At 39.0% G+C, this 14,506-nt stretch overlaps 1 protein-coding gene across 1 annotated transcript in view; it reads left to right on the top strand.

The window, feature by feature from the left end:
* Positions 1-14,506, top strand: part of LOC127642343 (vacuolar protein sorting-associated protein 37D-like) — a 43,858-nt gene that overhangs the window by 25,314 nt on the left and 4,038 nt on the right. Inside the window, exon 3 of the mRNA XM_052124957.1 lies at positions 8,373-8,455. Within this exon, the coding sequence (XP_051980917.1) occupies positions 8,373-8,455 (83 nt within the window). The remainder of the gene's footprint in view (positions 1-8,372; positions 8,456-14,506) is intronic.

Raw genomic sequence — 14,506 nt, 5'->3', positions numbered from 1 at the left:
AAAAATATAGTTCCAGAAACATGGACGGTTGAAAAAGTGGGCAGGCACTGTTGCGCTCTCTTTTTCGAACACCATGAGGGTGAGTAAATAATGACAGATTTTTTTGGGATGAACCAGTCTATTCCTTCAAAGCGGTTTAGTGATGTTGAGTGTGTTTGATCAGATCTGTTCAGATTAGCTTTATCAGAATAAAACATGTTTGATCTAGCTGTCAAGCCTTTTAATTATGTAGAAAGGTTGCCTCAGGCACCTGCATCCCTGTGTTTGGGCTCGTAAGGTGTCCTCGCATTGTGTGTTTTGACCTGAGGGTAAACCTGAACAAAAGCCCTCCGTGAGTGCATTCTTAAGAAGGGCGCTGGCGCACTTTCCCCTGTAAATCTGCACCTGTGATGACACTTCAACAAAGGATGGTGCTGTGCAGAAGCGTTACAAATGTCACTTCAGCGAATTCATCCAGAAGAGGCTTTAAATGTGGCCAATCGCGCACATTTGCTCTCTGAAGCTGTTCCTTACTTCTCTCTCTCTCTCTCTCTCTCTCTCTCTCTCTCTCTCTCTCTGATGATAGGAAAAGCAGTCTGTGGTATTTATCCGCAAAGACCATAAAAGAACACCCACAGTTCTGTTATTTTCACAGGAATAGAGGGAGCATGTGTGCGCACACACTTACAGATAAAAGAGCATTATAGTTTGTTTTCCTGTGTATATATGCACACATTTATCAAGTATATTGGAACTTTTTTTAAAGAGTTCCATTAAATAAAGCCATTGAAAGATAAACAGTTTGGTCTGTGGAATAACTGTCAGATAATCAAATGTGAATCAATTATTGCAAACACTTGTCAAACTTCTCCTCGTATGCCTTCCATTATTGCCATAGTTTACACTAATCCCTCGACAGAAACAGGAGATGAGATTTGACTTGAAATATGTCCTTTAATTGCATGCTGCAAACCTACCCTGTTGAAAAAATCTGCTTAAACCAGTCTAAGGTGGTTTGTTTGTCTTAGGTGTCCACCAAGCTGGTTTAGGCTGGTCTGTTTTACTGTTTTAGAGGGGTTTTAGGCATTGGAGAGTAGGTCTGGGCGATATGGCTAAAAATATTTTCACAATATGAATTTTTATACCATTAATGGGTGAGGAGATGGATTCCTCCTTTTAGACCTCAACAATGAATGTAAACAGAACTTGTTTATTCACAAGTAAACTCCATAGGGTATGCTATTTTAATTTAAAGTTCAAGAAGTATACGCATATTTACGATTTAATCCTACATAAGATTTTTAATCTCTTTTTAATGAATTTTTGCCAATTTCATCATTTTCAGCCGCACCATAAGCTGGATTCCCAACCGCCAATAAACATAACATGAAGAGGAAATACTTCCTTGCCTGGGTCAACAAGTTAGCAGATGTAACAGTCTTGGATCATGAGAAACCATTTCATTAAATAGTACAGAAATATACAGCAATGGTGTTGATGTCGGAGTTGCTGTAGTGTTTAGTCGAAAGCAATATTGCATTGTCAGTGCTGTCTTCTTCGGTAAATATATCAATTTATCAAAAGAGTTAGTTAGCTTGTGGCTTCCTAGCCTCATTACTGGTTTACATGACAACAGGGCAAGGTAACTAGCCAGCAAATATTTAAGTTCCCAACCGGCTGATTTCATGACTTTGATTCGGTTTGTTATGTGTAGGAATTTGCCGAACTGCTTGCGCTTTAGCAACATGCACATGATTCGATTGTCTAGATCAGGGGTTGGGAACCTTTTTCTTATTAAGGGCCATTATAGTATTTACAAAATTATTTGCTGGGCATAAAATTGCTTGCAATTTCGGAATGTGGGTTGAAATTAACATGTTACGTGCTCGCGCACCAAGAAATACATTTTAAAAGGTCTTTGTATTATACAATATTTTCCGTTGTTATTATTTAAAAATATTTTGTAATAATTTTTTTGTTTTTACAGTTAATGAAATCAAGGCCATTTTTTGGATTGACGTTTCCCAGGCCTGGTCCAGATGTACTGTAGAACATAAGCTAAATATCGAAAATTGCTCATAAGTTTATCATCGAAGATGTTTTTTTTTTTCCCCCTGATAAATATCAATATAGTTTTATCGCCCAGCTGGGCTATTAACTAAACCAGCTAAACATGAGCTTGCCCAGGCTAGGAGACTAGCTGCACCAGCCGAACACCAGCTTGACCATGGTGGGAATCCTGCTGTTTTCAGCGGTGTTAAGAGAGATACTTTGAACATTAAGGGATAACACAACGTATTAGCCCACAATACGAACTAAACGTTTGCAAAAGCTTTGCATTTATGCTGACAGGAGTCCCCTTGAAAATAGCACTTCATGCCATGCATATGAGTCATAAACCATTGGCGTATGACTTGTTGACAGAGTGCTTTGCGTTGAAAAATGACTGGCCCACCATGTCTTGAGTGCTAACTTCATTTCACTACTCGAGACTTCAATGTGGTTAAACTACGATTAATATTCAATTAATCATACACCTAATTCAACTAATATCTCATGCTTTGAGGCATTCTCATGCATATCTTTGCTGTCTTATCAAATCACTTCGCTTTTCTTTTGCCAAGCAAATAGTTTCTCGAATAAAACAAATTGTGAATGTGTAAATTCAATTCAGGTTAATTTATTCTACCTTGTGTTCCAGAGCAATGATTGTTGAGAACAGCTCAAAATACACTATTTTTGCATAAGCTTTGTTTCTGTTTTTTCGACATGTTGTGGTAATAAGTCATTTAGCAGATGCTTTAATACAAAGCAACTAATACTTATTATAAGGACAGTCTCCGATGAGCAGCCCAGGGTTAAATGCCCTGCTCAAGGACACAATGGTGGGGCTGAACCAGCAACTTTCTGAAGAAAGTTCAGAAAGAAAAGGCGCATCTCAGACTGAATCTCCGTAAGCAGGATTTCACTATTTCAGAACGCTGCGTTAATTGTTTTCTCTTGTCAGCAAGAGTTTACACTTAAGACATCAGAGGCCCCTGGGCACCGGCCAATTGGACGGTTGTAAATCCAGCTTTGCAGACAGAATCATCGCAGACATTTTGTAATATTTTTACAAAATCCAATCAGAAAACAACACAAAAACATTTTTTAACTTCTGAGATGAGAGATTTTTTCACGGATGTACCAGTAGTCTTGTGTACTCACTACTCGCACATCAGATTCGTAGTTGTACGGAGATAAATCACAGAATTCAAATTTGGGACTTGAGACCTGTATACACCTTTCCTGGGACTTGGCAAGGATCCAAAGCTATTTTTGATTGTTTTCTTGATATCGTTTCACAGGTGTTTTTCCGTTGTCCGCCATCACTTTCTCCTGTTGATGGTCACAAATATGGCGGCTACGAGGAAAATGTGACATCACTGAAACCGGTCAATAGGTTACTGTTGTGAATTAAATCTCATGTGAGTGTACATATTTTTTAACACTTCGTGAAAATCATATATTAATATACTAATATACAGTATATACACTATTATTATTATTTTATTAATGCTAAAACTTATTAATTAGGTATAAAAATACTGAGTACAATAATTTTTTGTTCATTTAATGCTGTTGTATTGTGCCCCCAGGTACCACAATAGATACCATTGCATTATACCAACAAGATTATTTAAAGACACATATTGTGATTTATAAATCTGTGCACATATGTGTTTGTTTGTTGAAGTTGACAGGTGCTCCTTTGATTCGATAATTCAGAGATGAAGGATTGTATTCTGAGCAGAAACGATTTTCCCACAACAGAATAAGAATGATTGTTTTCCCCCTACAAATGCTACCACGAAACCAAACGCAGGCCTCTCAAGACATTTTGTTTTGAACAAAACAATTGTGGTGGTCTGTCAATACAATCAATTACCGTTATGTATTAATAGGAGGCAGAGTTTGGCAGTGTTATTGATCTCAGAATTTACCTCAGGTGAACACAGCTGTCTTTCCTTAATACTGATAGCTACAGCTTTTGTTCCTTTGGTATTGTTTTTCCTATTTATTTGCTCTTTTGAAGTCAACATGAATGACAGTTGCAAATTTTATTTTCTCTACCTGCACTACCAAGGTGATGTCGGTTGAAAAGGTCTTAAGGAAGTCCTGTAGATTTAAGCTGGTTTTGGGTTCTTCAGACCATGTTTCTTAAAGGGCGTTTACATAAAACACGTTTTAGTGTTCAAAAACATTACGATGGAGTGCAATGGAATGGAAAACAATGCAGGGGTCTTGAAACACTTTTATAAAAATTTGACCATTTTACTTTGATATATTGTCTCAATGGCATGACACTCAAGGTGTGACGCTCAGAAAACAGTGCAAGAGACGGTGTAATGGTAATAGTAAAAAACTAAACGCAACTTTTCCCAAGAAGGTTTTACCTTGCAAGTTGTCTAACAGCTAAGCATGCGCTTTAAAGCAAATCTTTTTTGGGGAAAATCTTTGTCAACCATCATGACCCATCCCTATTGGAAAGTGTAAATAAAGTGGAAGAGAGAAAGCGGGTTGGAATGCTATCGGGACATGATGCAGGCCAGCTTCTAATTTTTTATCCTAAGCATATGCACTACACACTCTTTTTGTTTTAGTCTCACATAACTCTGTCATGTAACTGTAAGAGCGTTGGGACCTCGGCTCCATGGCCCTCAAGAGCCATCTCGACCGTGAGATACTTGAGCCCTGGGTCATATCTCTGGCTCCAGAAGACTCCTCGCCATAGAGCGGGGCACCCTGCGGTCCATCTGCATAATTTCTCCCCAGTATGTAGGTCACCCACAGCTGCTCTCCGAGTGTTGTTTGACTATCTGTCGCCTTCCATTACCGTTGCATGGCTTGGGCTGCTAGGGTCGTGCACGTGGTGTGCCACTCCCTCCTCGCTCACCCAGTCATGCCTCAGCAGTCACGGATGCTTAATGTACATATACACTCAAACACATGTGACATAGTGGGCCTTTGATTATTCATGTTCATAGAGCAGGGCATGTAGGGACAGTATTAAAGGCCTTGTTATTGGCAAGGCATATGCCTGAGAGTGCTGAGTGTGTATTGGCGTGAAGCCATAGAAGTGACCAGATGAATTAAGAATGAAGTGCATCATATGGTTCTTCTTTCTGTGAGAGTATCTCAAATAGATTCACTGAAAGGTTGGAAAATGGATTGTCCCACCCCAAACACATGCCATTGGTTTGTGTTGGCTTGTCCTGGAGCAGTGCTCATAAAAGTGGCCTTTCCAGTAAAGATTGCCTTTTTTTGCTTTTTATTGTAAATTATAAGGTGATAAATTCTTTGAACTTGCAAAAAAAAGTTGTATTAATGTTTAATCATAAACAGAAGTACATGTGTTATAATTTTCACCATAAATTAAGGTAATTGATACTTTTACTGCAAATTTCTAATATTTTTTTTATATTTATAATAATACTTTTTTTATATTTTCATAAAATATCCCGCTGATCAGCTGATTCAGAGTGAGATAAAGGGCAGCCGGAGATGCCGGTTCAAGAGAGAGAGAGAGAGAGAGATGCATGCAGCCGCATTGCATTGGTGTCATATGGTGGAGGAGGAAGCTGGCGTCCGTCAGTGCACGGAGGAGCCATTGAGGACCGTAGTGACGGCGCGTCCGGGAGCCGGCGAGCAAGTTCTCTCTCTCGCTCTATCTCTCTCTCTTTATCTTTCTCTCTGTATCTCCGCTCGCCCTTTCCCTCTCCCCTCGTCTCTCCCTCAGGTTCGCGGGAGGAGGGGTGGACCACCGGCTGACAGAATGGCCATAAGGTCATCTTTTCCCTCCAGAAATTGGGGGGCGGTTTAGTCAGACCGGTGGCGCCCCAGCCTGAATCGGGCAGGGGAGGAGTGTGATGAGGAAGAGGGTGTGGCCGGGCCGTGATGAAGCATGACTGCCGTTGAATCAGCTGATCAGCGGGAGAACGAGCCAGAGATACTGGTTCGAGAGGGAGAGAGAGACGCACGCAGCCACGTTGCATATGTGTCTGTGTTTGCTTTATGTTGAGTTTCTCATTAAAACTTTGTTTACTGTTCAGCGGGTTCCCGCCTCCTCCACACCCAACGTTTACCTGTTACAATCTTTATTAATATTATTATTCAGACAATATAGTAAAATAAAATTATTTTTGCATTATTTTTCCATTAAAATTATGAATGTTTTTCACAGTATAATAGTAACAAGTAGCTAAATAACATGGTGAACATGGTAATCATGCCCTGGTTTATATAATATTACCATAGCAATTACCATCCAATACCACCATTGTACCATGGTGCTGCCACAGTGCTTTTTCATAAGGGCTGTAGTGTGGGTTTATTTGTGATGGTTTGTTTTGGGAGGGGCTCTGGCTTATTGGTGCACAAATGGTGTCATAACTGTGAACTTTCCTTGCCCTCAGTGGCCACTAGCTCAATTTTTCACATCCCCCATGGACTCAACACATGTGTGCATTTGCATAATTGCCGGTCACCATAGTAACCGCAGCACAACACTTGGAGGGGCCAAGCCCCTCACTCCCATCCATGTACATGAGCTAACAGAGATAGATTGCTCCCTCCCTTACCTCCAGGATCCTACAATAACACTGCAAAGAGATGACCACAAAGAGAGTGGCTCCAGTCCCTGCACTTTACACAGAGCATTACACAGCGGAGCTTATTCACAGCTGAGCACACTGACAGTTGATTTCAAGAGATGCTTCAGTGTTTTTTTGTCCTTTTGCTACACAGCACTTGAGTAACTTTCCTTTTTCAATTCAGTAACTGCTCGATACAGTGACCGAGGGAGTTATTAACTCATACACGCTCAATTCAGTAAGCAAAGGAGTTAACTTAGTAACTGCTCCATTCATTGAGTGAGTGAGATATTAACTCAGTAACCACTCGATTCAGTGAGTGAGTGAGATATTAACTCAGTAACCACTCGATTCAGTGAGTGAGTGAGATATTAACTCAGTAACCACTCGATTCAGTGAGTGAGTGAGATATTAACTCAGTAACCACTCGATTCAGTGAGTGAGTGAGATATTAACTCAGTAACCACTCGATTCAGTGAGCGAGTGAGATATTAACTCAGTAACCACTCGATTCAGTGAGTGAGTGAGATGTTAACTCAGTAACCACTCGATTCAGTGAGTGAGATGTTAACTCAGTAACCACTCGATTCAGTGAGCGAGTGAGATGTTAACTCAGTAACCACTCGATTCAGTGAGTGAGTGAGATGTTAACTCAGTAACCACTCGATTCAGTGAGCGAGTGAGATATTAACTCAGTAACCACTCGATTCAGTGAGTGAGATGTTAACTCAGTAACCACTTGATTCAGTGAGCGAGTGAGATGTTAACTCAGTAACCACTCGATTCAGTGAGCGAGTGAGATGTTAACTCAGTAACCACTCGATTCAGTGAGCGAGTGAGATGTTAACTCAGTAACCACTCGATTCAGTGAGCGAGTGAGATGTTAACTCAGTAACCACTCGATTCAGTGAGTGAGTGAGATGTTAACTCAGTAACCACTCGATTCGTGAGATGTTAACTCAGTAACCACTCGATTCAGTGAGCGAGTGAGATGTTAACTCAGTAACCACTCGATTCAGTGAGCGAGTGAGATGTTAACTTAGTAACCACTCGATTCAGTGAGCGAGTGAGTTGTTAACTCAGTAACCACTCGATTCAGTGAGCGAGTGAGTTAACTTAGTAACCACTCGATTCAGTGAGCGAGTGAATTAACTTAGTAACCACTCGATTCAGTGAGCGAGTGAGTTGTTAACTCAGTAACCACTCGATTCAGTGAGCGAGTGAGTTAACTTAGTAACCACTCGATTCAGTGAGTGAGGGAGCTGTTAAATCAGTAACCACTCGATCCATTGAATGGGTGAGTTCTTAACCCTGGAACCACTTTATTCAGTGAGTGAGTTAACTCAGTAAACACTTAATTCAGTGAGTGAGGGATTTTTTAACTCTGTAACCGCTTGATTCAGTGAATGAGGGAGTTTTTAACTCCATAAATGCTCGATTCATTGAGTGAATTAATTATCCCAGTATCCATTTGATTCAGTTAGTGGATAAATTCTCGTGAATCCGGTTCATAAGTAATTAACAAATGGAACATCTTTAGACATGCTGCATGTTTGTTTATTGTGTGATTAGTAATTCATTTGTTTGCTCCTCGAAATAGTGAGTAATATATATTATTTTGTGGTCCCGCATTTCTCGTCGCAGTATTATTTAAATAAATGTCTTTTCACTCATAACTCATGATTATGTTTAAATTCATTTTGTCTCTGTATTTTCATGAGAGTTGAGACTGAGAGACATAAAATATTTGTGTTTTTTCAGAGGCCTTCACACAGAAGCACAGCCCTCAGACTGCCCAGAATCTACTCCAGGAGGAGGTTGCGCGTGCTGAAGAACAGTCTGAGGTAATTTCACAATATCTCTTCAGCTCCCTCTTTTGTGTCCGCTTAGTGCTTGCTCACTCTGTATCATAAGACAACAAAATGTGGGTATCATTTTTATATGCAGTGTAAAATATAAAGGATTTGAAAACTTCAGCCACGCTTAAAAATGTGATGAACTACACCTGTGGTTAATCTACTGGGACACCACTTTATGCATCCATTACAAATTACATTGAGATCAGTTGGTTAAAAGTCATTGCAAAAATGGCAAAGGAAAGTTCTGAGAAAACTTGCATTGATGTGTTGCTTAAGTGTCCAAAAGTGTTCAATTACTTTTTAAACACTTAATACATTTTTTTGGGGCCACTGTATTATACAACATTATTCTCTAGCAGAACTGTCTGTTGTTTATTTAGACATTCTGATGGAAGAAGCTGCTCTTGTATTTGAGCCACAATAAAGCTACATTTGAAGCTTGACAAAGTGTCCAGAAAACTTTTACTCTGGATTACACAATCTGTATGTGCACAGAACCAGTTGATTCTGTTTTTACCGTAAATCAGAATTTGTTGGTGACATACAGGTGAAAATCCACCCATTAAAATCCACTAACCTCTACACTACTCACAAGCATTGATTTGTGATCTAATCAATGATTTAAAGCATTGACAGCTCATTAATCATAAATAAAGAATGAGGTTAACACATCATAGCTGATGTCATCTCTCCGGCTTTTGCCGTGGAGAAACCAGAGCTCTTATACATTTCATTATGAACACTTCACCCTGCATGGTGAGTATGGTGTCTTTCCAACCAGCTATTAAGTGTGCTGTAAAACCACATTACACTACATAGGGAATATTCAGTTTCCATTCACTTGATCTTTCTTGGAGCAAACAACTAGGATGGTTTGTGCATGAAATGTCATATAGCCTAGCCCTATACATAACTACTATTTTGCATTTCCTGAAGAAAATGTGAGTTGTGCTTCCCTGTGCACAGTGCTGGGTAGTAATGGATTACATGTTATCTGGATTACGTAATCAGATTACAAAACTCAAGTACATGTAATTGGATTAAAATACTTAGAATTGGATTGCAGTTACTTTTTGTAGATTGCATGATTACAGATTAACAAGGCAACGGCAGTAAATTGTTACAAATTTATTGATAATCATATTATTCTCTCTTTTTTTTCAATCTTTTCATTCTAAATCAGCACACCACCACACTGATATACTGAAAAAGTGTTTCAGTGTTTTTAGATGAAAGCTTTGACCTAGCAACATAGATGTTGTTGATTTTATGGTCATCAATGTTCTTAATGTTGCTATTGTTTTATGCACTTAAAATTAACTTGATGTCTCAGGGTTTTGAATTATAAACTTTGGCCATACACTGTCATTGCTGTTAGATTTAATGTTTATTTATGTAATATTTAAAGCACTTTTTAAAAATGTCATAAAGATCAAGCTCTTTTTGTGAGGCTCTTTTTGTTAGTAATAAAGAATGTAATAAATCTTTTTTCCTCTTTGTACTTTTATGTTAAAATGATTATCCTACTCAAATGCATGTGACATAAAAATAAAATAGAATTAGATTGAAAAGAATCCAAAAGTAATCAGATTACCCCAAAAATGCAGTCTACGAGATTATGTTACTGATTGCATTTTCTGTCAAGTAATTTGTAATTAGTACCTGATTACAATTTACAAGTAATCCGCTCAGCATTCCTGTGCAATACTCAATGCTATGATGCTATGTTGATCTGAGTGGTTTTTAGTGCATTGTTAAATGCCTATAGTCATTTAGCAATGTGCTAAAAAAAAAACAAACAGTAATTTAACAACCCCCTAAAATCCTATATGCATTTAACAATGCGCTAAAACCACTCAGAACACTTTAGCAACCACCCAAAATCCTATAAGCGTTTAGTAATGCGCTACAAACCACTCAGAAAACCTTAGCAACTCCCTAAAACACTATATGCATATAGCAATGCACTAATAACCACTTTGAACACATTAGCAACCCCCCAAATCACTATAGGCATTTAGGAATGCACTAAAACACAGAACACCTAGCAATCCCCTTAATCACTTTAGGATTTTAGGGAGTTGCTAAGGTATTCTGGGTATTTTTAGTGCATTGTTAAATGCCTATAGTGTTTTAGGGGGTTGTCAAGGTTTTCTGGGTGTTTTTTAGTGCTTTGCTAAACTCCTATAGCATTTTGATGGGTTGCTAAGGTTCTCTGAGTGGTTTTAGAGCTTTAGTGTTAAACATTTTTGCCTTAGCAAGCACTATTACTATTACATGAATTAGAAGATTTTATTTTTGAAGAACGTCCTTTTAATTTTTCCTTTCATCTGTTGAGAACATTTCTGTGGATAAGCAGAACACTTGAACACTGTTTTTTGGTCTCCTGCTGTTTATTAGCTCTTCATAATTCCTCAATCACACCCATAATTACAATTTCATGGTTTCATATAAGAGCAGTCTATGAAAGAGATTCAAGGTTGCCATCAGGCTTTTTCCAGCCGCTGTTGCACTAATAGAATATGCCAGTCCTCTGGGGATGCATGGCTTTAATCTGGCTAATATAGACAAGTGTGGTACTGATGTTCTCTTTGGCAAATGTCCTGCTGAAGGCTGGCTCACCGCACAGCTCACTTATGATGGATTGAGACAATCAATCAGGAGGCAGGAGTCTTAACGACAAAGTCACAGGACAATCGATCCAGGCTATGTGGGGTGGAGGACTCAGTGCTTATTTATTGCCTGAGGACAGATAACCCCACAAAGATCAATCAAGGATGGTTGAAAGGGTGGCCAAGTCAACAAAAAGAAGATAAGACATCTATGTAGTTTTTTTTTTTTTTTTTTGGTATGATACATGTTGTGCTGAGCTGTTTTAAAGCACTTGGCTAAACAGTCTGTGAATATTAATAAGGAACATGAGCACATGGATGAAATGCATGTTATGGTCATGCTAAAATATGGAACAATCATATGTTCATGCTTCTGAGTGAATGTGGGCTAATATTATTTTACAATATATGTTGTATTCATGGTGATTTTTATAGTCTGTTTCTTTTTACTAATTATGATTAGTTTAACAGGATTAAATCTGTTGTAATTAGTGACTATTAGTGTTCATTGATTTGAACAAGCCCTTAACTAATAAGTATTATACTTCAGTGAAGTGTTGGACTGTTTGTGCTGTGGACAGGAATGATACCTCATATTGTGCATCTAAATGGTTAAACATTTCAACATGGGGCGGCTGTGGCTCAGGTGGTAGAGTGGGTTATCCACTAATCGCAGGGTTGGTGGTTCGATTCCCGGCCCACACGACTCCACATGCCGAAATGTCCTTGGGCAAGACACTAAACTCCAAGTTGCTCCCAATGGCAGGCTAGCATCTTGCAAGGCAGCTCTGCCATCATTGGTGTGTGAATGTGTATGGGTGAATGAGATGCAGTGTAAAGCGCTTTAAATACCGCTAAGGTTTAAAAGGCACTATTTATGTGCAGACCATTTACCGTTTTAACAGGCAAAAAAAAAAACATCCTCTAGATTTACAGTAGCTGGGCTTCTATCCATCCACATTTTGTTATGTGAATTTTTGCGATGTCACATACAAATTCTGGATAAAAACACCAAGATGCAAATAACATCTCCAAAATGTGCATAAAAAACATATGCGCTCACTTGAGGTGGATACGTTGTTTATTTGGTAAGATGACATGCGCATAAACTATGATGGAAAGACATTAACATTTTCCTATAGAATTTACATAGGATTATACACTCACCGACCACTTTATTAGGTACAGCTGTACACCTACTTATTCATGCAATTATCTAATCAGCCAGTCATGTTGCAGCAGTGCAGTGCATAACATCGTGCAGTGCATAACATCATGCAGATATGGGTCAGGAGCTTCGGTTAATTTTCACAACAACAGTCACAATGCACAACAGTCTCTAGAATTTAATCAGAATGGTGCAAAAAAGAGTGAGCGTTCTTTCGACTGACAGAAGTGGATCCTGAGGTGGTCTTCAGCTGTTGTAGCCCATCTGCCTCAAGGTTTGACATGTTGTGCAACCTGACATGCTATTCTGCTCACTACAATTGTTCAGAGTGGTTATCTGAGTTACCATAGTCTTTCTATCAGCTCAAACCAGAACCGCAGAACTGCCACTCACTGGATTTTTTTTGTTTTCGGCACCGTTCTGATTAAACTCTACAGACTGCTGATGTACTTCAAATAAGTAATGTGACTTTGCCTCAACAAGCCATTTGAATTACATAATTTGCTCTGAGAATATCATCAATATCATTGCATAGCATCACAAATGTTTCGGTTATTCTGAAATGCCAAAGCCTTTCATCAATAGGATTGGCTACTATCATCTCCTATAACTGTCTGACACACTTTCGCTTCCAGACAGAAGGCATCTAGCACTGAGTGCTTGCAAACCTGCTTCATTATATTCAATAAAAGAGCCACAGTTGCTTCAACAGTCTATTTTGCACCAATTTCCCCAGAAGTGATGATTTTGTTCTCTTAAACACATGCTTGTATGGAAACATAACTACTGTAGGATGGACCTGAGCCATATCTAGGAATCACAATATCACAGAAACTTTGACATGGCCAGTAAGCAACCACTCAGAATACCTTAGCAACTGTACTGCAATGCCCTGGCAACCACCTTGAACACCCAAACACTGTGGCAAAATCTTGTATCAAATCTTGCACATGTAAGCACCACTTACATTTTCTACAAAAAATGAAAGAATCTAGTTTTCACTTGACATATTACAATTCAACACTTGAAACCACACTTGGGAACCACATGATTTAATTTCAGTTTGAGGAGCATCTTGGCTGTTATCGGCCTGCACTGATGAGCAGTTTGCCAAGGGCAATCGCCTAGATTAGAAGACTTCATTGTTCTTTCTGAGAGGACATTTAGGGGGTGGGTTTGTGCAGATGAGACTTATCAATTATTCAGCCTCCCATACAGAGGCAGACAGAGGGCAGACACCTGCCCCTTCAACCGGAGGCGCAAGTAGACACATTAGGTCATGTTAAATTCATACATGGTGCTCTGCTGCAGTGGAGGGAATATTTGTACTGACTGCATGTTATTCTGTAAGAAACCTTTACTGTGCACACAGGACACCTCTTGTGTGTGCTCCTCTAAATTTAAATACAACTATAATTTAGCTAGGGTGTTCTGGGTGGTTGAGTGGTAGTTGCTTACTGGCCCATGTCAAAAAAGACCACACCCAAGTCTCTGTGATATCCTAGTTCCTAGATATGACTCGGCGACACCCTCAAAGAGAGTGTATTGGATTTTATTTTGTGCCGGGCAAAAATCGTTTGTCAGATTCTTGAGAAAAGTAATCTTAACAAGCTGCAATTTGACTAAATGGTGCAGGAGAAGTTGTTTGCTCTGTAAAAATCCAACTTGCAAAACATTCTCCCAGCAAATTTTAACATTCTACTGAAAAATGTTTTAGGTATTTGGGTCCATTTAATATTTTGTGTAAACAATATTTTGAAAATGTTTACATTTCATTGACCTTAATTAGATTATGTGTCTGCTTCAGAGGGATAACTCCAACAAACAGTACAGTAGTTTTGCTTATGAGCATTTAGGGGTTACTTCCATGCAATGTCATGCAATAAGGTACTTCAACTTTCAACTGTTAGTTCAGCTAGCAAGATTACCCATCTATTTAGACTAACAAAATTACAGTATCCATGAATTGTAATGCTTTTCTTATGTTTACATTTACATTTACATTTATGCATTTGGCAGACGCTTTTATCCAAAGCGACTTATAGAGCCCTTATTACAGGGACAATCCCCCCGGAGCAACCTGGAGTTAAGTGCCTTGCTCAAGGACACAATGGTGGTGGCTCTGGGGATCAAACCACCAACCTTCTGATTAACAGTTATGTGCTTTAGACCACTACGCCACCACCACTCCCATGTTGAGGCTACTGATGTTTAGTACTCAGATTACAAAAGTCAAGTGCTTGTATTTAGATTACA

Source organism: Xyrauchen texanus, chromosome 4 (genome assembly GCF_025860055.1).
Source record: "Xyrauchen texanus isolate HMW12.3.18 chromosome 4, RBS_HiC_50CHRs, whole genome shotgun sequence".
Classification (NCBI taxonomy): Eukaryota; Metazoa; Chordata; class Actinopteri; order Cypriniformes; family Catostomidae; genus Xyrauchen; species Xyrauchen texanus.
The sequence above is the reverse complement of the archived record's forward strand: the minus strand, read 5'-3'. Positions and strand labels throughout refer to the sequence as shown.